This window comes from Blennius ocellaris (assembly GCF_963422515.1).
Source record: "Blennius ocellaris genome assembly, chromosome: 12".
NCBI classification, from domain to species: domain Eukaryota; kingdom Metazoa; phylum Chordata; class Actinopteri; order Blenniiformes; family Blenniidae; genus Blennius; species Blennius ocellaris.
In genome coordinates, this window is record NC_137661.1 from 13,724,049 (window position 1) to 13,751,217 (window position 27,169).

A 27,169-nucleotide genomic window follows, 5' to 3' on the forward strand; every position below is an offset into this window, starting at 1 on the left:
CCAACTTACAGGAGCTAAACAAATATTAGGTGATCTAAGCAAAGACAATCTGTGTACAGTAGATACAGCTGACCTCTTCTGCTCGCCATTACACACACACACACACACACACACACACACACACACACACACACACACACACACACACACACACACACACACACACACACACACACACACACGCCACACCAAACATACGCATACAAACTATGTACATGTGCTTTGCAATTCAATTTAATTCAACTTTTGTTTCTCATAAAACAGACAAAAGGATTATAAAAACGATAAATATTGTTCCAAAGTGTTTTTTTTCTGCTTGTTTTTCAGTGCCTGAGCTCGCAGTTCCTTCCAGTCTGGTTGATGACTTTACAGAAAGGTGTCAAATGTACAGGTCAGAGGTCACACATGCCTGACTGCCAGACGGTCTGGGTTAGTGGATGTTAGGTGTACCGGTACATTGGCAAAACAGGTAGGGATTGAGAGGACGAAGAGGAAGAGGAGGGTTAATGCGGTGGCGTATGACAGGCCAGCTGTCCACACTTCTTCCACCCGTGATTGGTTAAAAACAGAAGAAATCCCTCCGCTCTTCCTGGAGTCACAAGTAAACCCGCCGCAGATCACCGGGTGAAGTGATGGTGTTGCACTGAGGACACAGCTTCTTTGCACCCTGAGAGAGTGAATGTAAAACTTTTAATACCCATCATCAGCTGCACCTGGACTTTTTAAGCTTTTGAATGCAGCGTCCAAGTTGCAAGACACCAAGGCAATCTCCTCACACCCAGACTAATACAAAAGACTATGAAATGTGGGGAAGATGAGCCATGCAGAGGATGTTTGAATAGTTGAATTCAAGTTAAATGAACATGCAACAGTCGTAATAAAAGTTTGTTGTTGATTCTTACCAGAGTTCGAAGCCAACACTCCTCACAGTGAACATGCCAGCACTGGATGGACGTGAGCGGGGTGGTGTATGTATCCTGCCAAAACACAGACACGACACGGTTGTAGTACCGAAAGCCGCCACAAGATGTCTGCACAGAGTTTCAGCAGAAACACAACTGGAGGTGCAACTTTTAAAGTAACTTTTTTTTTAGGAGCGTTTATTCTTTAATTATCTTATATTATATCGACGGGTGTTGTTCAGGTGGTCGTCTGTGTAACTTCAGGATTGCATAAACACAAAGTCCATCACTTCAAAAGAAAAAAACCCTCCCCATATTTTACTCTTCAGAATATCAATCTGTTAGTATATTTACTTGAACAATTGAACAGTTTGACACAACTTAATTATTAGTATGCATAAAGAAGCTTCACTTTAGGCTTGGTGAACTTGCTTCTTCACAGCAAAAACACAAAAAGAGGGCTGATTAAACAAAAGCTGCTCCATTTGAAGCTATTTGATGTTCAGTGAATTGCTCAAGACTTTTAAGGACAGAGCGAGATGATGGATCAAACCAATATCCTTACAATTAGAAGACCGCCCACTCTGAGCTAAAGTCAGTCTGTGACTGAATTAAAAACTGTGTTGGTTTTATTTTTATTTACTAGTATTTTATTCTATGGATTCTAAAAAGTAAATCAAATCACAAGGTCTCAAAAAAATGTGTGCTTCAACAAACAGTCTTAATAAATTAAGCAAAAAGGCACTAAATAAACAGAAAGTATCTGAAATGTAATATAATTATCACATTGAAGCAAATCATTCATTATTATTATTATTGACTTATCTCACCGTGGATCAAGTCAAAAAAATATTAATCCAAGTTATAATAAGATCAACAAAAAATAATTTCTTTTGCACAATTGGCCTTTTTATTCATTCAGAAATGATTAATTAAACTGGTTCATGTAGCTGAAGACAAATCAGTGAAACTGATCAAAACTGCAAACAATTTAGGCAGGATAACCACTCTTTTTCTCAAGGTTTAAAAAGATATTAAAGAGTTTGTCACCTATGTTAATTAAAATAAAACTTCTATCTGCACCAGCAGAACACATTGCTATATAAACATCAAAACAAATGTATATTCTCCAAGTAGACTATGGGAGTAATGTCACCACATTACACATTCTTGTACTCTTTTCAGTGTGTGCTCTATTAAAAACATCCCCCAGTAGGTTTCCATTGCTGTTGGTTGTTGTTTTTTTGTATGTTCTTGGTTTGTTAACAGGATAACTAGCAAATTGATGAATAGATTTTTTTATTTAAAAAAATAAATACAAATTGGCTGTGAGCTCTCACAGCGTGTTCTTGTTAAACGTGTCCTCGTACTCACCATGCAGATGAGGCATTTAAATCTGTCTCCTTTAGACAGTTGTTTCTCCAAATCTCGTATTCGAGCTTTAAGTGCATCCAATGTTGTCAGCGTGGAATCTTCTGAGAGCCTACACACACACACACACACACACACACACACACACACACACACACACACACACACACACACACACACACACACACACACACACACACACAGACACACACACACGCACACGCACACGCACACACACGTGAGAATTAGGGAGACACTGGAGAGTCATTTATAAATGGAAGACAGATTAAATTATTCGCTGGCCAACATGGACACTGAGCATGAAATTTAGCAGCAATCACATTGCCTGCATCCGCTGTCTCATTTATCATGGACGAGGGGAGGGGGTTGTCAGGTACCTCACAGTTATACACACACACACACACGCGGACAAACAAAATACTCGATAGACTATGTGCGCAAACGTGCTGTACGGCAATACAATGCATTAAGTGTGATGCATTGGTATGGTATGAGGCCTGCTATGACCTTGATTGATGACATCATCACATCGATACAGTATTGTATGTCACACTGGTGGGAGCCGGGTCAGGCAGTCTGAACTGAGAGTGGGGCCTGTACTGTACAGAAAGCTGATTGGCCGACTCACAAATAAACCTGCAGATGTTTCCTCCCTCCATCAACTCATAAATAGTGAAACTAATGTGGCAGGTGATGATTTTTCTTTTGACCTTTTGAATGACTGTCGCTCGTGTTTGATTTTCCAGTTCAAATTTTTTAATAATGAGTCATAAACAAGACTCAGAAACAGATTGTACAGAACAGGACAATTTCACCTCTCCAAAGTTAGATATGTTATGTCAGAATCTTTACTGCTCACAAGATCAGATGTATTGTACCATAATGTTAATGAAATCATCTTTCTACTTCTGTCCTCTGGGTTCTCAAAGCGGATCATGATTCACTTGTTTTAAGCCGGATTCCCTTCCTGATGCCCACATACTAACAAGCTTACTGCTCTAATGCATTCGTATTTTACCATAATAATATCAATTTAAAATGTATTTGTCTAGCCATTATTTTAAAACCACTTTGTGCCTCACCTTTACAAATGCAGTATATCATTCTTTTTATAAAGACAGCAAATTGGCAGGGGATACCACAGTGATGCAGTGGTTAGTACCGCCTCACAACAACAATTTTCTGTGTCCGAACTCTTCAAGGTTTCAATGTTCTTCCTGTACCTGCATGGATTTTCAAGGCAAACGTAATACAAAGTGGGTGGCATATAATTTAGTTTTGAAAAAGCAATCAAATAAGAGTACCTACATATTGATCACAGTTTTTGACTTCATAGATACATAGACTTCAGAGTCCGTGTGCACGAGGCCAAGTCCATGCTGGCTTTTCCCAACAGATCATTCAAACTGTATTAATTCTCTAAACAAGCCCTGAAGTTAACCCATCCAGGGTCTATCATGCTCTTTGTCTTGATTCCAGCTGCAGACCTTAGCCTAGCAGGTATAGAACACTAATGAATTTATGAATAGAAACAGGATCCAAGCTGACAAAAATGTTTAAAAAACTATTCACAGAGTTGGAAATACATTTCATGTGAAGTACCAACCAACAGGATACAGACTTACGTCTCTATCTCTGTGTTTTTGCAGGTTTTGGTGAGACCAGCTGTGTTCACGTCCTGTTTTTCCCCACTGCTTGTTGATGGACTCCCTGTAGGAACAAGACAATTAACCGAGAATTACATCAGCAAGCAAACTCCATTTACTTCTGTGTAATGATTTCAAGAAGTTTATTTACTTCTTACTGTTTAATCCAACAATACATTCAAAGTTGGTTTAACTCACCGTCATTTGACCACTTGGGCAAATCGATGCTTAATCTGGAGTCAGGCAGCATACTGCTGCTGCTGCTGCTGCTGCTGCTGCAAATGCAACAAAGCACACAGTTTGAAAGCCTCCCTAAATCATTTCCATAAAATAGAATACAATTTAAAATTCTTCTGTTAACTCATTAATGCTCACAACAAGGCTCCTTCATCTCTCATGTTCAATTAGGGAAGTTAATACAGCCTCTACTGTCAAATGTTATTTGCAAGACAGGACAAGGACTGTTCTGTGTGAATAGGCAATTATGAATCTACGAAAATCAATTGTGAGGTTCCTCAAGGCTCCATCCTTGGGCCTCTTTTATTTAACATCTACAGGATCTCTCTGTCTCGAATCGTGGAACATTGCAACATCGACTGTCATAATTAGGAAGATGGCACACAGCTCTTACATATCAGCTCTAATAGTGTCCCTTAAACCTGCTGAGTAACTGAATAAATGAAATTAATGAGTGGATCTAAAAGAATTTATTACAACTTTATTTTAACATTAGGCCTAAAACTTCATATTTCATAAAGTTTACAGTTACGGTTTCTAAATTGCAATGGGCTTCTCTCCTTTCTCACTTTCCAAATTGAATTGTATTTAAATTAAACTTAAGAAATGTCATTATTTCAGATCAAGTTGAGTAATCTCATAGTTGGATGTCAGTGGGTTGGATACATACTTCACCGTCATCTCTTTGGAGCTCTCTGCTGAACAAGGAATCACATCTGTGTCTGTGTATCTGCAAAATCAGGTCAGGAAAAAAAAAAGAACCAAAAAGGGAACAAAGACCATCTTTCACACTGCCAATAATCAGAGAAAATATTTTTCACTTGTTCTTTACTCTTATTCAAAGTGTAAAATGTATCTTTTGCAAAATATCTGACAATGTGCTGACTATGAAAGTTGTACTTTACTCAGTTCATGATGAGAAGAATCTTAATTCTATACATACAAAGCTTGAGCCAGTTTGTATCTTTACTTAAGAGGGGGAGGGAGACTGAGACAGAGAGTGAAATAAAGAGAGACAGAGAGAGACTTCATATATGAAGCATGGAGGATACTGCACTCTGCCATACTCCAGAGTGTCGTCTCCATCCACGTCCAGATCCGCATCACTGTCTCGACACTCCTTGGCGGTTGTGCTCACCAACAGTGCACCTGATCCCCAAACAAAATGTACATGTACATGAAAACAAAGAAACTTGTGAGAGGAGGACACTTGTAAATCACATGAAGCACACAGTTGAACATTTAGGGTCCAAATGAAGTGTTATGTTGTCCGTCTCTCTGCCCCTCAGCCTGTTTCTGTCAGTCTGTGTGTAACAAGTTTGCAGGTCAGAGTTTCCTTCTCGGTTAAAGGAGACCGTTACTTTTAAGTTAACCTTCAAGGCATCCAGCTCGGCTGTAATCTGGACTGAAAAGTTCAGTGGTTTTTCAACTGCCACTCAGTCACATTTTTCACCCTCCACTGAGCAAGATCACACACATGGGCTCCTCGGGCACGCACACACGTGCATGCACACCATGATTTGTGCTCACCTTTAAAGCCAATAGACGTCATCTGTATCCTTCTCCTCTCATTCCACTTGTCCTCGAGTGGCAGCGGGTCAGCTGAAGCCTCCTAACACACGGACACACTCGAGTAAACATACGAATGAAACACACAACTGCACTTTCCGTATGAATATGTCTGTATATCCTCAATAGCCTCAAGCCGCGTATCTGCCTCTTCATTTTTATAGCTGCGAACTAACGCCGGCAGTGTTTTCACATGGATACACAGCACGCTGACAGTGATCGTGATGGTACGTGAACAAAGCCCGTCGACAATATTTCGGGGTTTTGGACCAGCGACATTCTCTATACCGGAGCTCAGTTTGATTCATTCATCTCAGATTACATGTAAAATTGTAAAAAGGGAAATAAATACGTGAACGGGAAGAACCGAAAGTGTACCTGTCCATCCTCTGGTTTCCTTCTCTTCAGCTTTCCAATCCTGACTGTCAACAGAAAGAAACACAGGAAAACAAAAAGTGAGACAGGCCAAAGTGACTTCATGTTGGTTTTTAGTTCCCTATGGAAGCTGCTCAAAGTAACAAGGTTTGTTAAAGTTACGTTTGATTTGTGAACTTTAAAGGATACGTTTCTTCATACGTCCCTGACAGATGGACTGCACAACGTGTTTCAATGAGAACTTTTGTTTTTTTGACGTGTTCAAGTGTTTCATCGCGCTAACTCAGGATATGAAGAGCTAATTCAGCTGTTTTCTGAAGTTATATGTAGCGAGAACTGGATGTAAAAAAGTTATTTCACTTGTGGTGCATTAATAGAGGGAGCCTGTTACAAGATCCATTTGAAATGTTCGCATAAATACATAATGACCAAGTTTATTTTATGAGGTCAGAGGACTAGATAAAAGGTGCCGTATCAAAAAAAATAAATGTTTCATCTTGCAACAGGTAATTTATACTGATGCATCATCTTCCTATAAAACATAGGCCTCATCACTTTACTGTTGCTTTTAACATTTCTGTCATTTAAGCAATGTTAGTGCACATTTTGTCTTCATTCATTTTCATCAATCGATCCAAACAACTGAAAACATGTTAAAAGAAAGTTTTATCTCTTTCTGAATATGTTTTTTTCCTGAAACTACAACTGTTCAGAAGGAAGTGCAGAAATATAACGTTCAATAGTAGAACCACTAAATAGAAATATAAGTGAACTAGTGAGGGCACACTTTAAAAGAAAAAACTAAATGAATTTGAGATTCCCAGTTTAAAAACAATAATGAAACACTAAAAGACTTTCATTGTCTAGCTCATCAGTGCATTACACAAATGATCACTTGTATAATTTTACTCGTACAATTGCTTAATTACTCACAGTGACTAATCAAAAAAAAAAAATGTTCCGTATTTGTGTCATTATGATGATTCAGAAAAATAAAAGACTCCTGACTTAAATATAGTGAGGAGAAATAGTACTTTATTTTGTATTGATGATGTATTGATTCACCTATTTTTAACTTGTATAAGTACATGTGGTGCAGGAAAGGTGTGGGAGTTCTGTAGAACCACATCAGATTTTAAAAAGTGATGCATCTCTGAAAAATGACCACGCTCTTCTCCTGATTGTGGTCATTACACAAAGTGTATAAAGCAAATGCACTCACATACAGGCCCTTAAGACTAAGGAAAGCCAAATATGAGCATTACATACACTTTTTCTTTTTTTTTCTTCCAGCACTGGATGCAAATCGTTGCTTCCATCCCCAACCTGTCATCTCACTGTCCTCCCCCACTTTCCCCTCTGAAGAAATAAAAGTTAACATGGCAGAACACCAACTGCTCCTCCTCTCTCACTGTGACCTGACTGGCTGTAGATTGCATAAGGGGACATTAAGTTTTAGGACCCCCTAATTCTCGTTGGATGACAGCGGCTCCCTGAGAAGGCTTGGAGACAGGGGAGCGAGAGAGAGAGAGAGAGAGAGAGAGAGAGAGAGAGAGAGAGAGAGAGAGCGAGTTGGTGGCCGTGACCCGAGTGCCGCCATCCCAGTGAACACAATGAGGGTTAAAGAGATGGTCAAAGATGAGGAAGAGCTCATCAAACAAAGAAGCAAGCAAATGAGAGAGAGAGAGAGAGAGAGAGAGAGAGAGAGAGGTTGATTAATCAACAGAAGACCTCCTCCTCCTCCTCCTCCTTCTTTCTCTTCCCTGGCGTGTATTTAGAAGCTCATTATGCTGTCCTGTTATAAGGACCAATAAAGGCTAACAGACCTCGACAGCACTGGCAGTTTGAAGAGTCAGCTAAGAGCAGGGGGATCTCAGTGGAAATAATAACAGCAGCAGAAAGTGTGTGGTGTCAGGAGGCTCAGTGAGCCCTCGTGTCTGCCAGCGCTCACACACCGGCTGATTACTTCACAGATTTATCACGTGAACTCATACAAGTTTTTCCCATAAAACCTTCCACACGGTTGTCCACAAGTGCTATTTCACTTGTTATCTACTTTATTCACACACACACACACACACACACACACACACACACACACACACACACACACACACACACACACACACACACACACACACACACACACACACACACACACACACACACACACACACACACACACTGAATAATGCATTAAGATTTCATAATTGAAACCCTGTATGAAGTTGTTTTTTTTTTAACAAAATAAAAGCTTCTTTTCTATTTAACTGATAGGATGGAGGCTACTTTATGATCAACTACACTTTCACTGGGAAAACCATAAACATTCATCGACCTAATTGTAATATAATAATGTCATCAGTCATTTTCTGGAAAATAGGTAAAAACTCATCCTATGGGAAAGTCAGAGTTTTATATTTAAACAAAATAAATATTGCCTTCCCTTTCGAAAAGCTGGTTTGGGAAAATAACTAGCTTTTTTTTTTTAAATATCTAACTCACACCTAACTCATTAAATAATAGAAAATGGGGTGCTCACAATCAATCATAAGGTTTTTGTTGATTTGAAAGACAGAAGTTCGATGTACAAAGTGTCTAAATTTACCAAACTGTTTTCAGGTTAAACAAAACAAGCAAAAGAAGCATTTTCCTGTGAGTTTGTATTAAAACCTACCTCAGATCAACTGAGTGACATGACAGCGAAACATGAAGGTGGGAAAGAGAAAAGTCCTTCTCAGTGTTTCTTACCAGCTTGTATGCAGTCTAGGTGGGCTCCTGCGCTGTGGGGGCGTAATGGGGCAGATTTGACGTAGCACCTGCACCAGCAGAGGTCATCAACTGTTAACATATCGAGAGGTCAAAGTTGAAAGGTTATTAGCTCCTCTGCTCGTGTGGGCGCTAGGCCGGTGTTGATGGTGTGGGAACAGGGGGGGTGGGAGGTGTGGGGGGGTGGGGGGGTATCTGAACAACTGGTGAGGGAGGGCTTTGGACGAGACACATAACTGGGTGCATTAGTGCAAACAAAAGAAACCAAAACGTCTTGTTTTTGTTGCTTTTTTTTTTTTTTTTTTTAAAGACAGAAAAGCTCTGACAGAGTCGGCCGAGGTGAAATCTGTCAACGACAAACTGACTTTGGCAGCAATGAAAAAAAACATTTAGCTCAGTCAGCATGTGTCAACGTACCATTTAATCTGGTGTGCCTGTTGGCCCGCACACGAAGGAACGTCTGCAACAAACACAAGACAAACACAAAAATGTGGCTTTATTTACTTTTGTGAGTAAGAATTTAAACTCAGATAATTCCATTTCATTGTTTTTTTCTTTCATTTCAGGTAAGATAATTTTAAGCTTAAAAAATGTTCCCTGTTTGGGCCTTTTACACTTTGCATCTTTGAGAGTTGAAAGTCTGAAAATAGTTAAAATTGTGTATTTAACAGCACAAATAACACTGAATTAATGATGAATGTGCTTCTTTTAAGGGAGGTGCTGAATATGAAGCAGCCTTTCATTGAGCCCAAACCCACAACAGCGGTGGGTCATTTTCACCAAAACAGTCCTTAACCGTTGTAACTATTTACTAAAGTGCACTATTACTAGTGTACTTTTGGTACACTAAATCAGTAGTGACTGCTCAGAAAACAGACAGTGAAAGAAGTCATGGAAGTATAATAAATCTGAATCATAGTGGAAATACGACCGTATGTACAATCAAGCAAATGCTGAGCTTCAAACCAGCCAACCCTGGTTTTATTACTCTGGTGAACCAACCTGGTATCGGTCTGAGTGGACTTCCTCAGATGGTTGAGGTGGTGAGTTGGGAGATCCTCCTTCACGCTTGATGTGCAGAGAAAGTGAGAGCGACTGAAGGAAGAAAAAGAGAAGCAAAAGCCAGACATTCAGTCGAAAGCAGAAACAATGTAATTGATAAGACGGTAAATATGTCATGAAGCTCTGAAAGCCCTGCATTTACCTTCGGTGTCCTGATGAGGAGGTCATGCTGCACCTGAGTTCCACTGTTTGAACAAAGATGACAAATAATTGATTAAAGAGGTAGGGGAAAAAAAGTCCCACTGCAAACATGTAGAGAACTCACAAATTCACATTTCCCATAACACATAGAAATACATCTTTCAAACGTGATCTCGTAAATAACCTGTGCTTTTATCTTGTCTGAATTTGTATCTCAGTCTGAGTATAATCTCATTTTACACTTTCACACTTTGTGTCACACACACACACACACACACACACACACACACACACACACACACACACACACACACACACACACACACACACACACACACACACACACACACACACACACACACACACACACACACACACACACTGTCCCCGTGGGCCAAGTTCAATTTGAAACCATTACTGTCCACGGAGCGGTCGTTAAGCAGATTTGGAGTGTAATGTCTTTATTGGAAGAATCATTCTTCGGGTGTAAGCAGCAAGCAGCAGGTAATGTGTGTGTGTGTGTGTGTGTGTGTGTGTGTGTGTGTGTGTGTGTGTGTGTGTGTGTGTGTGTGTGTGTGTGTGTGTGGTACTCAAAGCAGCCATTAACAGGACGTTATACGTCCTCTGTATGAGTTGTCGCCTGGAGGCCGCGGGCTGTAATATGAAATATGTAGGGAACAATGAGGCAGCTTGTAAACACAGTACAGAGGTGACGGAAGAGATACCACCTTGGGGAAACTGAGCGGGGGGGGCACAATAGAGGAAGGCCTTTAGACACAGAATCTGTCAGCATTAATTATCATCTGAATACTGAATAGATAATCTGGGACAAACAGAAATAAAATGATGAACGGATAAACAGAGGGAGTCAAAAACCTCAGCATTGTTAGAAGGAGGAGAGACGAAGACGTGATCCCCAGTGATGCACTATTCTCTTTCCATCACATTTACCTTTGCTTTGTTGCAAACCTAACCTAACCACCTGTAGACTGTCATAACGGTACAGTGATATGAATAAACAAAAGACAAGGAATCTATAGGGAATCTTTTATTTCGATCACAGCAAAAACAAACGACAGAGTAAAAGTGATACCTGATCTGCATCTGGGCGAGTTTAGATAATTCTTGCTCCATGTGCTCCTGCAGCTCTCCTGGTCGCAGGATGGCCTGGCAGACTGGACACACTGGGGCCTGAGCATCATAGAGACACTTCACCTTGCCTGAAGAGACAAAAAGTGAAAACTCAAAAACAACAAACAAAAATAGGCACTGAATGACACACTGTGTCCTGTATTCTCATATTGTTCAGGTATGTAAACATCTGTTTAATGTCTTTACAAGGTATTTAAACATCTGGCTGACTGACATCAAACATGCTGCAAGAAAAAAAAACCTCTTTGGTTTTACTATGAAGAAGTGTTGTGTTGCAATTTTTTCCTTTGCTTATTCGCTGTGCATTTATGTAAAATTACTTATTGCTTAAATGTTCAATATATTTATCAAATAGCAATCAATAATTATGTCACTTTGAAGATGGTATAATTCAGCCTATGACTGTAAGAAGTGTGACCATCTATTGACACATGTATGGATTTTTTGACAGAAAGGGATGAAGTTAAAATATTAATTTATTCAAGGATATTGACTTATTAGATATCGAGTGTTTTCACTCTGTTCTACGGAAATAATATTTGTTAAACTCTTAATCTACATAAGAAAAATACCGCATCTGAAAAAAAAACCTGATTGGACAATGTTGGTGTGTAATAAAAAACAATATGTGACAAATAAAAACTTCACTTTATGGAATTAAAAACACAAAGGGACACAATTGTGCCAATTAACCCCCCTCCCCCCCAAAAAAATCCCAGTGAATCTGAAAACAAAGTTTTCCCTGAACTTGTATTTTATCAACATTTTACCCCAGAAAGAAGTATAAAAAAAACACTTCTATTATGCCGCAGAAGCTTTTTTGGGGCACATACATTTATTAAAGTAACAGCTAAAGTCACAGTTTGAATGGGTAAAGTAGAATTAAATGAAATGATGTGAACAAAGCAGAAGTGATTGAGAAAAAAAAACTTGAGAAAATATATGCAGTAACTTTTGCAGTGGTGCTGCTCGTTAATACATGCATTCAGAGGCTCAGGCCAGCCCTGTTTGTGTGTGTGTGTGTGTGTGTGTGTGTGTGTGTGTGTGTGTGTGTGTGTGTGTGTGTGTGTGTGTGTGTGTGTGTGTGTGTGTGTGTGTGTGTGTGTGTGTGTGTGTGTGTGTGTGTGTGTGTGTGTGTGTTCAGTGGACCTGTCTGCACTATTGACAGACAGAGTTAGTGAGAGTAAAATAAGGTTGCACACACTCACACAGACACACCACTGTGGCTCCCTGCTGTCAGCGTGCTGACATCATAGGCTGTCAATAGGAACATTACCCAGGAGGGCCACTCGGCCCATTGGGCCCCACTGATGGATTACTGCCATAAGCAGCCAGCTGGGAGCCTGAGGAGCTCTACTATATCAAGATTTTACCTAGTAGATGAGGTGATTTACTCCTGAAAGCCATCAATCATATGGAGAGGGCTAGTAGGCAAGATGCACCTAATTTCCCATCTCTGCACAGTCAAGGAGAAAAGGAATGGCATCTTCCGGCAATCACAATTTAAGTCTTTTTGAGTTGAAAATTACAAACAAGTTGATGAGTTTGTCGTTTTCTCACACCCAAAGTGGAGCACAGTGGACTGAACTTCCTCAAGGACACTATTATCCAAGCATTGGACTCGCACTGTACCTGATTGCGACTCCCAATGACCTGCGTGCCACATGACAAGCTCGTCTGTTGGCGAGAGCCGTCCCCTGATATCAGTTGAGCTATGAGCCCCTATAATGAGGAACCAAATTGGACAAAATGGCCTCTAAATAAAACATGGGGTAGAAAATAGAACGCAGAGTCAGGTGTCCTTGGGAGAGTGACAGCTCTCCCGGTTTCACACCCCTTCTCCCATCAACCCTCTTGTCTTTTTTGCATCCCCTTGCGGAAGGCTAAATGAGTTTTCCCGACACGCACCGAGCGTTCCCGAGCTTTCTGCGCTCTGCCGTCTGGAACATGCAGGCATCAGTAAACAATGAAATCTGTGGGCTGAAATTGAATTTATAACCACATTACCTGCACAGATAACGTCTCTGAATGGCGCCGCGATAAGAGCAATGGGATTTGATTTTCAAGTGTTTTATTGGTCCACTTTTTGGATAAGCCCCCCCTCCTCCTCCAACTGTGGCCGGCCACTCACTCCTCACCTCTGCTCCACACAGACATCACATTTAATGGTGTGGGAGTGGACAGGTTCAAATGTACAAATGAACATTTGTGTGTTCTTGTGTACGTGTGGGTGAGCATGCGTGCGTGTGCCTGCCTATGTGTGTGCGCGTGTGCGTGTGTGTGTGTTGGATACTTGTGCTGCACCCTCATAAGTGACAGTTGTTGGTTCATGAGCACCTTTTTACACGTCTCCAAACCCCCACACACCCCCACACACCCGCCCCGCTGCCCTCCGCCCCCACCCACATAAACCCTGTCAGTATCAGTCAGCCTCAGCCCCTCTTCAGCCTGGGGGGTCTACAACACACAACAGGGGCTGTAAAACCTGCCTGTGGGGCTTGTTAACCGTTCCCTCACTACGGCAACTGGCTCAGATGGATCGGCGCCCTCTCGCCACACTGTGCAGAGTTTGACTGGCTCATCTCCTAATGGATTCACTGTCTCTCCGTCTGTGATTGTTTCCTTTTTCTTTCTTTGTGTCTCGCCCGTTCAGGACCTCCTTTCCTGACTGTCTAGCCTTTGGCCTGATTCCATTTTCATCCTTTACATGTAGAGCCAACACTCTTCTTTAGCTGTATTTGAGAGTGATGAAACTAAAATGTGTCGAGCACACATTCTGATTCATATATTACCTTGTTTCATTATTTTTTCAATACTTTCACCTAAAATTCCAGTTAAAATTTGTCAAAAATAAAGATGGACAGTGTCACAAAGATTGGCAAAACCAAACATGTAACAACTACAAAATATATCTTAATATTAAAGGAAACCAGCTCCTGTGCAAAAATCCCCATACTAACACAGTTTTATGTCTTCATCCACACAATCAAGAGCGTCACGCAAACAGCAAAGTTCATCTTTTGAAATTATAAATATATTTCTGTCTTCTTTCTCATCAAGCATGATTGAGAGACAGATCTGATTCCTGCTGTTCTGCATCAGTGCGAACTGGGACTCTCCTGAGCCCAAGCCTCACCACCAAAACAGAGAGATCAGAATCTTGCTGACAAACAATTGTGAAAACATCAAGACCCCCCGAGGGCCCGGGTAATGGCCGATGCCAGCGTCCATATGACGGCTGCCAGTTCTGCTGATGCAGACAGAGCGAAGATGCCTAACGTGACCTTTAGTGAATGCCACATCACATCAGGCCTGCACGTCACCCACTGACATTATGCTGGGGCATGAAAAGGCTGTTCTGCAGGGAAGACACGGTGACAAATGTCCCCCTGGTGACAAACCTGTAGACGTGGTGTAATTCTGATTGACATGACCAGGATTGGAAGTTTTTGAATGGCAGGGAACATATGAGCATGCATCCAGGGGAGGATATGGAGGAAATAGAGCTTGCTTTGCGCAGGCTGGGCCTGTTTTTCTGTGTTTGCTGGTGATAAAGTGCTGAGACGACTCACTCCAAATGGCATCATTATCCCAATCATCAAACAATTCTCTAAGCACATCAGAAATCCCTCCATAAACCCATAACAAGCATAGACTCTATATAACCAGTAAGCGTAGAGGTTGGTGGGGGGAGTGAAGTTAACGCTTGGCGGCTAACACTGCAGTGGTGGGTTGTGTAGGCAGGTCCTTGGCACACTTTCAGAGGAGATGAAGGGCTATAAAAGCCATTGGCTCCTGCCACACCTGTACCCCACCCTATCCCGCGGCCTGCTTCCTATTTAAAAGCTTCACATGCAGGATATTAGTCAGGGTTTTTTGCCGTCTGTGAGGTAGAGCTAACCTCTGAAGCGGAGGGGGGAGAAGGGAAAGTATGCAGGCCGCCGTTTGTTTTTTATTGGGGAAATAATGGCCTATTGAGAGGTTGGGTATTTAATGAGCAACATAATAGGCCCTGTAGTAACACATCTGCTATGAGCAGAGTCATTTCCTCAGCTTTCAAAGGCTGCTGCTCTAGTCTTTGAAACAGCGAGTCCAGTTCCTTATGACTGACTACTTCTAGATATCTGCTTCTTATTAATTGCAGAATTGCTACAGCGGTAATACATAAAAGACAAATGCCCTGCTCTCGCCTCCGTGTTCAATCCTAACCACATTCAGTGGCCGATGAAGGTACACTTGCACTGCTGGCTTGACCTCAAATTGCTCATTGTCCAATCTAATTCTAGCATCCTTCAAAATATCCCTCCTACTGTGCAATCAATTGTGTTTAATGTATTAAAGACACTCACCACAACCACCACAACCTTTGGCCCTTACACAAATCAATGCCTCGTTAGACCACTAATGATCATTCATTGACTAATAAGATCTGTATCAACCTCTTGTAGAACATTGATTGGCCTTTGGCCTTAGTAGTGCTCTGTGCATTACATAGACAACGGGAGATGGCTGCTGTAAGTCCTGGGGAGTCAGATGATGAAAAAGCTCCTGGTGGGAATGGACAGGAATCCTAAACCCCAAATAGACTCATTCTGAAGCACCTCAGGCCAAAGCCCTTTTCTTCTGCCCTACAGATCAATGGACATAACCCCTCTGACCACAGGTCAATCAGCACACAAACTCTGAATTCCTCTCCCCCTCCCTCTTGTTCGCCGTCTCTCTCATCATCTCCATTAGTCACTACAATTGTTCCATCAGGCACAGGCGTGGCTCAGCATCTATGTGTCCAATCATCTTGTTGATGGAGACTAGACTGAGTTGCTCTGCTACTGTGTCCCTGTGACCATATTTCCCTTTTCAGGACCTTAGGGCAAAGATCGAACCCTGCCTCTGCTCTGTTCCAGCCAATCAATCTGCCCCCTCATTGAGATGCATGGCTCAATGATCTTTGGTAGTGACTTCCTGATTGGCGAGAGAGAGGAAGTCGGAGGGAAAGTTAGCACTGTCCTTGGGTATTTGCAATGATATGAGGCTACTTACAAGCAACGTCACAGGAAAACAACATTAATCAATTCTAAGAGTTTTGTTCTGAAATCTGTAGCTTTGACCTTATTTTCCAAGTGTTTCTTTTTATAGATGATACAGATTATATGTTTTTGTACAATCATTCTGCTAAAGCATCTTCTCAGTGCAGTTTTTTTTGTGTTTTTCAGTTGTATTTTGCATTGGTCTTATATGACTACAGCCACAGCTTTTCTTGTCCTCATAAATATGTTGTACACTTACTGAAACTCATTGATGCCATCACCAAGAGGACCATTCCCATTGTTTGAGTGTACCCCAGTAAATTCAGGCGTTATCATGAGGCGTACCTTGGTTATCACGGGAGAAATACAGTTTTAATCTAAATTCAATTCAATGACTTTACTTACACTTCATTGACTCCCGTGAGTACATTCCTCCTTCAAAAGTCAAAAAAGCATAACTACCTCTTTCCTCTCTAATTGGGTAATTGAATAATCCCTATTATGAACCAACGTGTTCTTTCTTGATTGACTCACTCTTGAGAATTTCCAAGACTGTGGATTAATGACAATCTTCTTTAGTATATTTCACTCCAAAGTCAAGCTTTTGGAAAAATATATTATAATAAAACTCAAAGAATATAACCTGAAAGGTACTGAGCTAACACGCTGGCTGGGAAATGCAGAATTCTGACAGACATCGATTTACTGACTGCTGTCTGTCAAAGTCACCACATTCACATCGGATCAAGAAGCCACTGGCAGCAGACAGCAATAGAGCTATTCACCGGTGGGCTGTCGCTCAGTTTGATGACATGAACCTGCGCTAACCAGACAGACGAAAGCAAACGGATACCCAACTCTGTCACATCTTATCCCACTGTCAAGATGTGACCCGCTCAAACACTTCAGCCAATAGATATCCATAAATGACCTACTGTAGGTTTAACAGAGGAAATGAGAATAGGAAGTTCACTGGATGAGCAACTATTTAAAAGGAACAAATATAAAGATGGACAAAATACAAATTGAGCTTGACCACAATCAATGTTATTCAACTGAGTCAAAGGCCTCATCTTTCCCCGACAATGTCAAAACTAAAAGCCATTTCCTACAGTAGGTCACTCAGCTAAAGTATGATTTCAAATACTGGTCACATTGTCACACTTTTGTTGTGACCATTGTGGGTTTATAGGTGGGTTAGAACATCTGAACATGTATGAGCACAAATTATTTCTCTTCTATGTGTCTTAACTATTTGTGAATGTGCTCGCATGGGCATGTGTGTACATGGCTAAGTGGGAGAGTGACAGAGACATCAAAGAGTTAATAGACAGATCACAATCCCTCATTAGTGGGAAATTAGATTGGCTCCAAAAATACAGATCACTATTACCCGGACCACTGATTAATACACATTAATACTGTCTGTGTGTGTGTGTGTGTGTGTGTGTGTGTGTGTGTGTGTGTGTGTGTGTGTGTGTGTGTGTGTGTGTGTGTGTGTGTGTGTGTGTGTGTGTGTGTGTGTGTGTGTGTGTGTGTGTGTGTGTGTGTGTGTGTGTGTGTGCGTGACTCTCTTATTATTCCATCGTCTCCTCATCACATCTTTCTAATTTTTTTTTCTTCACTCGGTCTTTCTCTCAATTAGTGGCTAATAAGGAGAAAATGAGGAGATCGCTCTGTTGGTTGCAAGTACTCAACTTTTCTAAACAGTCCTGAACAAACACTGTCACTGTGTGAGTGGAAGCCACTGAAGAGTTTAATTACACTGGCACTCACCACTGACACACAAACAACAGCCATACAGCCTGGGCTTGCAGAATATTCCTACAGTTGTTTGCAAACAGGAAAACATCCTCTTTAGATTTGACTAGTACCACTTCAGACTGCCTTCAGTTTCCCCTCCAAGAAACACATTGCAGAGAAACTATCCATCCATCTTATGCCCTGTTTACAGGACAACGAAAACGAAAGACGCCATAAAGATGTCGGCATGTTTTGGGTGTCCACTGGTTGTCCACGACAGTGGTGCTCGGATCCACTGCAACCATTACCTTTTCAAACTTAGATAACTCTCGACTCCGCCCCCGGCAGAGACAGTTGGAGGTTAGTGCCGTTACTGTGCAGGCGCATAACGACCTCCAGAGAGGCATGACTTCCAGTCTCTATTATTAGTTTTAAAAGGTGATATTGGTAATTTTATAATCGAGGTTCTTCTCTAATAGCATCCAATTCGTCATCTGTCTATACGAATGTCGAGCATTCACGATTGTGTTAATGCCTATCGTGCATTGTTTACTGCATGTATGGCTGTGTGGATTCATAACAAAAACAACCAGCAACACCGCCTTGTGGCCTGGCATGCCAACTACATCATTTTCAGCGTTTTCTGCCATTGTTTTCTGCCATATTCAAATTAAAGTAATCAAAAAAAAAAAAGCTAACTCCACAGATAATAGACGGGCCCAGATTCAAACAGATGATATTTTATCTATGAGACGAGAACTCTCACCTCTACTCCATCCCAACTTTAAAAAAAAAGGGGATGTAAGATATGATACAATATTGAAACAGAGACATATCTGATAGATACATTTTGTTTTTAAGTTGACGGCAGTGATACATCTCACAAAGGCTGAAACAAAACCATGTGTGCCAGTGTGTGACACCTTCTTTTTTTAACAACTTATGTGTGTAAACATCTGGAAAGCTAGGAGACCGTAGTTATGGCTCTTTAACAGTACTGAGCCTTTATTGATGGATTATTTTGTTTGTTTATTATTATGCTCCAAATGATTTTGTTGTTGAAAGGTTCAGGCTACAGGTAGGTGAGATCAGCACACACCCTCCTTGACTGTGAAACGACAGTATGCTATTGCAATGAATGCAGGTTCAACAAGTGGGTTCAGCTTGGTCTTGCTGAAATATTGTGGCTCTGAAGAAGACATCGTGTAGATAGGAGCATCAGTGGCTAATACCTCGGTGTACATTGATGATGGTTCTCAGATGTTTGAGCTGCCCATGCCATAGGCACTAATACAACTTCATGAAATCCGAGATGCAATATTTGAAGCTGTCTGCTGATAACAAACGTATGGTTTCGCTCTTCTTTAGTGCACAGGACACAGCACCTGTGGTTCCCATAAATAATTTTGAATGTTGGTTACTCTCACCTCAGAACATTTTGTCATTTCAACTTTACTTCGGCTCAGAAACACAGCTGTAGCTTTTCCTCACTGGGTATTCATATGGCTTCTTACACATGTGCTTTTAAGGATACATCTGCCTACCAGCATCCTCACCACTTGACGGGGAGGATTGAAATGATTACGTCATTGCAGATTGGTGAACATGTTGCCATCTGTGCCACTTTGAAATAACTTGTTTCTGACCTGTTGCCAACTGGTCCTTCGGTTGTTTTGTTTTTTTGCTTTTGGCAATACCTTTTCCTGGTTTTGTTGGCCCCGTTCAAACTTTTTTCAAAGGTGTTGCTGCCTTCAAATTCAAAATGAGCTCATATTTTCCATCAAATGGTAAAATGTTCCAGTCTCAACGAACGATATCTTGGTAATGATCCATTAAGCACTTCAAAACCATTCATGAGATGTATAAATTATTGTATTATGCTTTTATTCACATTTCAGTGCTTTCCCATGTTTCTGGAAATGGTCTAATGTCCAGAGGACGTTGCTGAAATTGGAGCTTCAAGTAAGTGAGAAGAACAACTCTGGCATTCTCAGCAATGCATACACAGAACTGACACATGCTCCTACATCAACAAAACAAGTATCACCTCAGGATCCAGGCACTTTATAACTGTTTAATTCATAGAAATGTGGCGGCCCATCCACCAACAGTCTTTGCATTTTGTGAATGTGTCGGGGGGAAAAGTATTCAAATAACTTCATTTTCACTGCTGCTATCAGGTACATGAGGCAAGCTCTGAAAGTACAGATGAGGTTCCCAGATGGTGCAAGGTTAAGTTATTAAAACATTTCAGAAGGACTTTGACCAACTCTTCAAGTAAAGCGCCATTATTACAACTCCAGATGAATTTGCTAGTAATCAGAAGGAGAATGAAGAAAAGTGAAAAATTATTAAAGTTGGCTTGAGCGTTTGAAAATGTAAAAATTCATCAAACCACTCAGTTTGGCAATATTGATAATATCTAACAAAACATGTGTTTATGTGAGCATTTCATAGATTATAATATTGCAAAAAAAGAAAGCTGAGAGTCTACAGAACAAATGTTTTTTATTGTGTTCTCACGGCATTCAAATCCTTTTGTTGAAAATATAGACACTCTTGCAGTTCTTTAAATAATGGCTAAAAGCAAAAAGGTCATTAAAATCTCTAATGACCGCAATTTAAATGAAACTAATTAACAGTGCAGGTAAAATATGTTTATTATAAATAAGTTTCGCACAACTGTTGACAGAAATTACACGATTTATTAACTTTTTTGTCATCAAATGTTTCATAAAGTCAATCTTCTATTTGATGCATTCACTTAAAGCAGCAGGCAGAAATGCATTAACTGTCCATCTTTACCCAAAACAAAAACACACCCACCTGCTTTCTCGTCACACACCTGTCCCACATGCACTTTGTGCACCACAGATGAGAAGCAGAAATTTTAACCCAAAGAAGCACTGCAGGAAGACTGACGGCTGGCATTACACTTCAAATGAAACCTGAACTGTTGTGCTCCTGCTGGTAATATGGTAATTGCTTGAGCAAAAAAGGCCCCGCATCACACTTCGATCACAGTGTGTGTAAAAAGTTTTTTCAGACGCCGCCCCGCAGCATCCTCATCCTTTCTCCTTGATAAGCCACATCCCTCACACCTTGCCTTCAGATAGCATCTGATACTGTCAGAAACACTGCTGGCAGGACAGAGCCACAAGCACCTGGCACTCCGGGATACACCTGTGTTTGGGTTAGTCACGTTTCCTCAAGGCTGTTATTGTGTCTGCCTGGATGAGCAAAGAAGTAAGACAGATGATGATGGTTTTTATCTTCCAATGGTTTAAAGACACAGGTGATTGAGCCGCTTATCTTCAGTAACCCACAAACACAAAGGAACAGAGGAATCAGGAGGACTTTATGCACTGATCATCAGTGATAACATAATTTGATGTGCGTGAAAATCCAGACAGCAAAGGAAATATTGTAGAAGCAACTGTAATATTAGTAATTATGTGTTATAATGTTCAGAGTTGCACTATTAAATAGTTTGTCATATTTTGTAGCGTCAATGTGATTGTGAAAGCATTACATAAAAAAAAATAAAAAAAACGTACTTTGTGAAATGCCGATGCAAATAAATGTCAGCATCAATTGATACTCTTATAGGCATTATTGTATTTTATCTGTAAACCTCTGCTTTGTGTGAAGCAGGGCACACTGGGCTCTAAAATTCCTGATTCAGCAAATGTGGATAACGCCTCGGAAAACAAACTAAACAGAACCAAAAATATGTCTGTAGTGCGTGCGTGCGTGCGTGCATGCGCTTCGACATTCACAGGCTCCACAGCGTAGCCCAGGAGAGTTCAGTGTAGTGTGAGCCTCTTGTTGATACGCCCCTCCGATCCCCCGTGTCAGCAAACAAGGAAGAACAAAGAGCCCAATGGCAGCGCCAGCGGTTATAGATCTTCTCCCCTGTGTTCTCGCTCAGCGGGGTCACACAGGCGCTGCACAGTTCAATCTCCTCTACTTGACTGGTCAGGAGCTTTGAGCCACAACCAGTGAGACTGGACCCTCTCCACTTGGCGAGTCTCTGAATTGGCCCACCCAGCACAGGGTGAATATATTCAAGATTCAAGAATATATTCTGAAGGTTATATCACAGTTTTCATATCACTTTTACAGTGAAATAGATAAAATAATTGGAAGCTTAAAACATATGTACTTTAAGCTTTTAGATCTAAATTTTTTTTTTAAAACAACACACACAACAAAGCAATTCAGAACTTTAGTGATATGAATCACCTCATAATCTCACAATACTTCAACCAATAGAATTAGTTAAAAAAGAAATTTAAACATGTGACACTGACGCTTTACATCTAATTAAGGACCAAAATAGGCAGAAGCTTGATGTATGTATGTTAAGTCTAACAAACCAATTGTTAATAACATGATTCATTAACATGATTAAAATAAATTAACAAACCCATAATCCTTACTAAGTTATTTTTTTTTACCATGAAGAGGAAGTTAAACAACTTGTTTAATTAAAACATGCTGCCAAATAATCCCTGATGTTCCCAATAGCTAAAACACTGGGGAAAACCTAGAACATCCCTGGACATTATTAACTTGCTCGAAACTGCATTAGTGTGGTAGATAATGTGAAATCAAGTAAGGCTGTTTTATGACTTCTGCTCGTATGACTCTCAGCTACAGTAGAACAACCACTCAAAAAGGCAACAATGGCACCATTTGCATTAAAACAATTCCCATCTTGTATCCCATAATCATTCGGTGATTGATTTGTGATTGCACTAATAGGGTCACGACCGAGACAATAGGATGTGTGAAGAGTCTCTTCTCTCAGTCTCACAGATTCACAGTAGGCCCGCTGAGCGCTGCCTGTGTGGTCTATGGGGACAATTAGTACAATCTCCATACTAATGGCAGCCTGTAATGGACACTGCTGAGCCTGCCAGCACATGAGTGTGCGCCGGTGTGTTTGCATATGCATGTGTATGTGAGGGAATGTTTGCATACACGCATATCCTTCAGTGTGAGTGCTTCCCTGAAAGTGCTCTCTGTTGTGTGTAAAAATATTCATGTTTATGTAGTGTGTGTGTGTGCGTGTAGCCAGTAGTGCATGTTTTACTGAGGTGGAACCCCCCCCTCCCCGCTTACGGCTCTAACCCTGATCCACGGCCACTCATTAGCACCATAATAAAGAGTTGAGACGACACGTAAAAGGTTATATACTGCTGGACTGCTGTTTTCCTACCAATTATCAGACCTGTGATTTATGGCTCAGAACTAATGCTATTCTCTGAGGAGAATTGGGGGAGTGTTTACACCCAACCCAGCAGGGTGAGGGGTCAATCCTGGCAAACTCTGACCTTTAAGAGGTGCACAGAAAGCGATGGGAGTTTGGCGAACAGTTAAGCACCAGTGGAAGGAACTTAATCAATCAGAGGGTCCTCAGGATGCACATCTAAATAATCTGTTGTTGTGTCCTTTAACATGCTTCAATGGTTCCCCACACAAAGTTCTATACGCCATTGTTTTCTGTTAACTGATGCGTTTATGTCCTGTTAGCAAGTGCATCATTTACAGATTCAAAATGTTCACATTGGAGTTTAAATTAAGACTGGCATTCAGACTGTTTCTGCCATATAGAAGCTTGACACTCAATCACAATGTCTCACGCTTTTATTCAAATTGTTATTTTATTCAAATTCTTAAAACAAATGGAACATTTGATAATGAACAATGGGTACTTTCGAGGGCAGCAAATTATGTCAGAAAGTCATGCATATTTTGAGCATAAAACTATCATGCATGCCTTGCCTTTTGACGTATCGGCTTTTGTCAAGCTTCTCCACAGCTGGGGGACTTGCAACAAGCGCAATTGACATGCTGTAATGAGGGCAGTGTGTGACACAAGGAAGACACACACACACACACACACACACACACATATATATATATATATATATATATATATAGAGAGAGAGAGAGGTGTGAGTGTAGGTTCCTGGCCACTAACCAAGCATGCAGGATTGGATTGGTGTGATCTTGGTGTCTTGGTGGTGCTCCTCAGCAGCATGTGTTTAACCCCAGAATTTGGCCTTTCTGCCCCCCCCCCCATCTGCCTGACAGATTTATTTTGCTCTGGGGACAGCCCAGAGGATGGAAGCTTGTCGGTGATGCATGCATGTGTGTGTGCAAGTGTGGAAGCGCACGTGAACACACACACACACACACAAACACAAACCAGGTCTTTGATGTGAGATCAGAAGCAGCTATGATGCAGGTCGATCAGGTGCGCAGAGAGGGGAAAACGGAGAGACGGGAAGAAGGACAGATAGCCGCCGTTAAAATAAGGCTGTTGTTTCAACAACCCCTGGGGCATGCGCTCATTATCTCTCTCTCTCTCTCTCGCTCTCTCTCTCGCTCTCTCTCTCGCTCTCTCTCTCTCTCTCTCTCTCTGTACTTGAGCCTTACTCTCTCACTGTGCGCTGTTCGTGTGGGCCGACCACAGTAGGCGACAGAGGCAGATGCTGTGACTACAAGATGTGTTATGACTCATGTTTCAGTAGAACATTATGTGGACCATCTAACAGGTGCTGATGGTCACCACAGAGAGACCCCCCCCCCCCCCCCCCTTGCACACAAATACAGACACACACATATTCCCCCCTGCTACTGTAAATGTTGACTGCCAGACTTATAGAAATCCTGTCTGCGTCTGACAAGCCGTGTGGTCCAATGCGTAACACTCTTCAACTTTTGAAAGTACATCGCTGTGCATGGAGGAAATGCACACACAGATGCAAACACTGGATTCCTGTGGCACTCACAAATACACTAGCACCCACAAGATCACACAGTCAACGTAAAAATTTGAATATCCACTGTAAAACTTCCACATTTGCTGTTTCCAGCTCTAATAAGATCGAGGGAAGGAGCGAAAAAGCTGAGAAGACTTTCCCCTCCTGCCAGGATGAAAGCCTCTTTTACTTGGGATAACATTAGGAGAACAAACTACCATCACAACAGGAGGGGGAACAGTCAACCACGGCCTGCTCTCACATCAAACGCAACCACCATTAATATTATAATGCTTCCTCCCAGAGTGTTTAAAATCAAGAACAAGACTACAAGTGTGGTCACTGTGAGTCGGTTACAGATGGCACTTTATTTGGGATGAAGCTGCTTTAAAACCACGACGCACATTGCTGAGGCTGCACTGTGTGCGGCAGTCAGGTGAAACTTGTATTTTACATTTTAAATTGTTTTCTCCTTTTCATTGATCAAATGGGCTCATTCAGCTTTTTTATTGCTTGTCAAGCCAAATTTTATGACAGCTTTGTTAAATTCTTTGCTTGATATATTTATTCAATTGTCAAAAAGGTCTGTCCTTTTTTCTTGATAAGGTCTTTTTTTTTTATTTTACTTTTAAACTAAATTGAGCTTTGAAGTCACTTTCGAACATATATTTGAATTTTAGAGTGTTGGATTAGACTATACGATTATTATTATTGTAACAGCTACTCCTTACTATTTTGTATTGATTTTTATGTTTTATTTTTACTGTTTTCTCTTCTTGTCTTCAGTTCTATTTATAATATAATAAAAATATATTTTAGCTGGGAATTCTGTGACTATATATATATAATTAGGATTATTATAAACACCAGCACCTGCATCATTCATGTTTGCACCTTCTTATCACTACAGTGTTTTCGAATAAACATGGTCCGTGACGGATCACACGAATGCAAAATCGCTACAAAAAGGTGTATGGGAAAGGAGACAAAGCATGAGGTGAGTGCGAGTGTTGATGCATGGAGTGCACATGGCAGCCCTCCTGATAATGGGTATACACATTGGGAATATTAGCCGGCAGCAGATACTATATGTGTATGCATGAGCATTGAGTGGTGGCTATTGATCTCCTGCGGTCTGCTAGGGGGATGTAAACACTGTGTCTTTCAACAGGAAGCGCCACTCGATACGTAAAGCCGTCAACGGCAGCTCCACACAAAACACAGCACACGAGCCCTCCCTTAAACAAATCGGCACACACACCGAGCACACACAACATAGCAGCAGATGTGAATAAACAATATAAATTACACAAGAACGTCCAATGAAAAATATACAAGTAACGTGCAATGCAGGTAGGCGCAAAACTATGATTGTTTTCCTTTTCATCATTATTATGAGTTTGACTTCATGACTTAAGTGTAAAACAAGCAAAATGTTACGGTAGCAAAAGTAACATTTTCCCCCCAACGCAGCAGTGATATAAAATACAAAAATGTATTAAAATATTAATAATAACATAACAATAGAACTACTCTAGTCCACACTTTCTCTTACACACACGACAAACCCATGTAAGCTGTGTCTGAAACAACTCTCCAAACCTCAGCACAGAGATAATCCACATGCCAAATCTGACATGAATCTGTGTTATATTGATCCTTTTCAAGCTGCACTTGTACTCTAATAAGCCATGAATAACCGACCATGGAGGACACTCGTGCTTCTGGCGGGGAATCCTCAGTGAGTGTTTGTTACGCTTAAATGTTTCCCTTCTATTGACTTCACATGGGATTACTTTACACTTGTGGAAATATGGTCAGTCTCTTGGAGCCTTTTTGCGATGATCCTTGACTTATCCAGAGGGAGGACGGACTCTGTTATTTCAGAAACTTTTCTACAACTAGAATATTTCAAGCGACATTAAATATGTCTAAAAACAATGTTCGATTTAAACAGTCAGCCTACTGATGTAGACACACAAGCTCAAAGGTGATACAAGGATAAGTCTGAGCTGGGCATGTACAATATATTGTGATATTATGTTACTGAATTGGCCTTTTTTGAGTTTTTACTTTTTTATGGGGAAGGCAATGTTTATCTTTTGTAATGTGGAATAATTTCCCTTCTTGATTTCACTGTGCTTTAGCAATTCATACCAAAGTTTCTTTTTCAGCACACATACTGTGTGAAATGTTTAACGTAAATGATGACATCTTACAACATTCTACAAAAGTTTCCCTCCAAGCAAGTTTGTTTGATAGCAGTGCTTAATAATCACAAACAAGGCAGTTAAGTTCTTAAGAGAGAAAAGGAAAAAAAAACAGTTTTACCGAAGAAGTACAAATTGTACTCGGTAACAAACTACTGAATTACTGTGTGC

The 27,169-nt window shown here is 40.9% G+C and overlaps 1 protein-coding gene across 1 annotated transcript in view; it reads right to left on the minus strand.

Annotated features, from left to right (window-relative positions):
* Positions 1–595: 595 nt before the first annotated feature.
* Positions 596–27,169, minus strand: part of rnf220b (ring finger protein 220b) — a gene marked incomplete at its 3' end in the record, with an annotated part of 31,236 nt that continues 4,662 nt past the window's right edge. Inside the window, exons 3-16 of the mRNA XM_080505862.1 lie at positions 11,187–11,313; positions 10,095–10,137; positions 9,893–9,985; positions 9,308–9,350; positions 8,873–8,962; positions 6,125–6,168; positions 5,708–5,789; positions 5,230–5,326; positions 4,848–4,907; positions 4,139–4,200; positions 3,920–4,004; positions 2,277–2,385; positions 903–977; positions 596–667 (exon numbers count right to left, since the gene is read on the minus strand). Coding sequence (XP_080361988.1) covers positions 596–667; positions 903–977; positions 2,277–2,385; positions 3,920–4,004; positions 4,139–4,200; positions 4,848–4,907; positions 5,230–5,326; positions 5,708–5,789; positions 6,125–6,168; positions 8,873–8,962; positions 9,308–9,350; positions 9,893–9,985; positions 10,095–10,137; positions 11,187–11,313 — 1,082 coding nt within the window. The remainder of the gene's footprint in view (positions 668–902; positions 978–2,276; positions 2,386–3,919; positions 4,005–4,138; positions 4,201–4,847; positions 4,908–5,229; positions 5,327–5,707; positions 5,790–6,124; positions 6,169–8,872; positions 8,963–9,307; positions 9,351–9,892; positions 9,986–10,094; positions 10,138–11,186; positions 11,314–27,169) is intronic.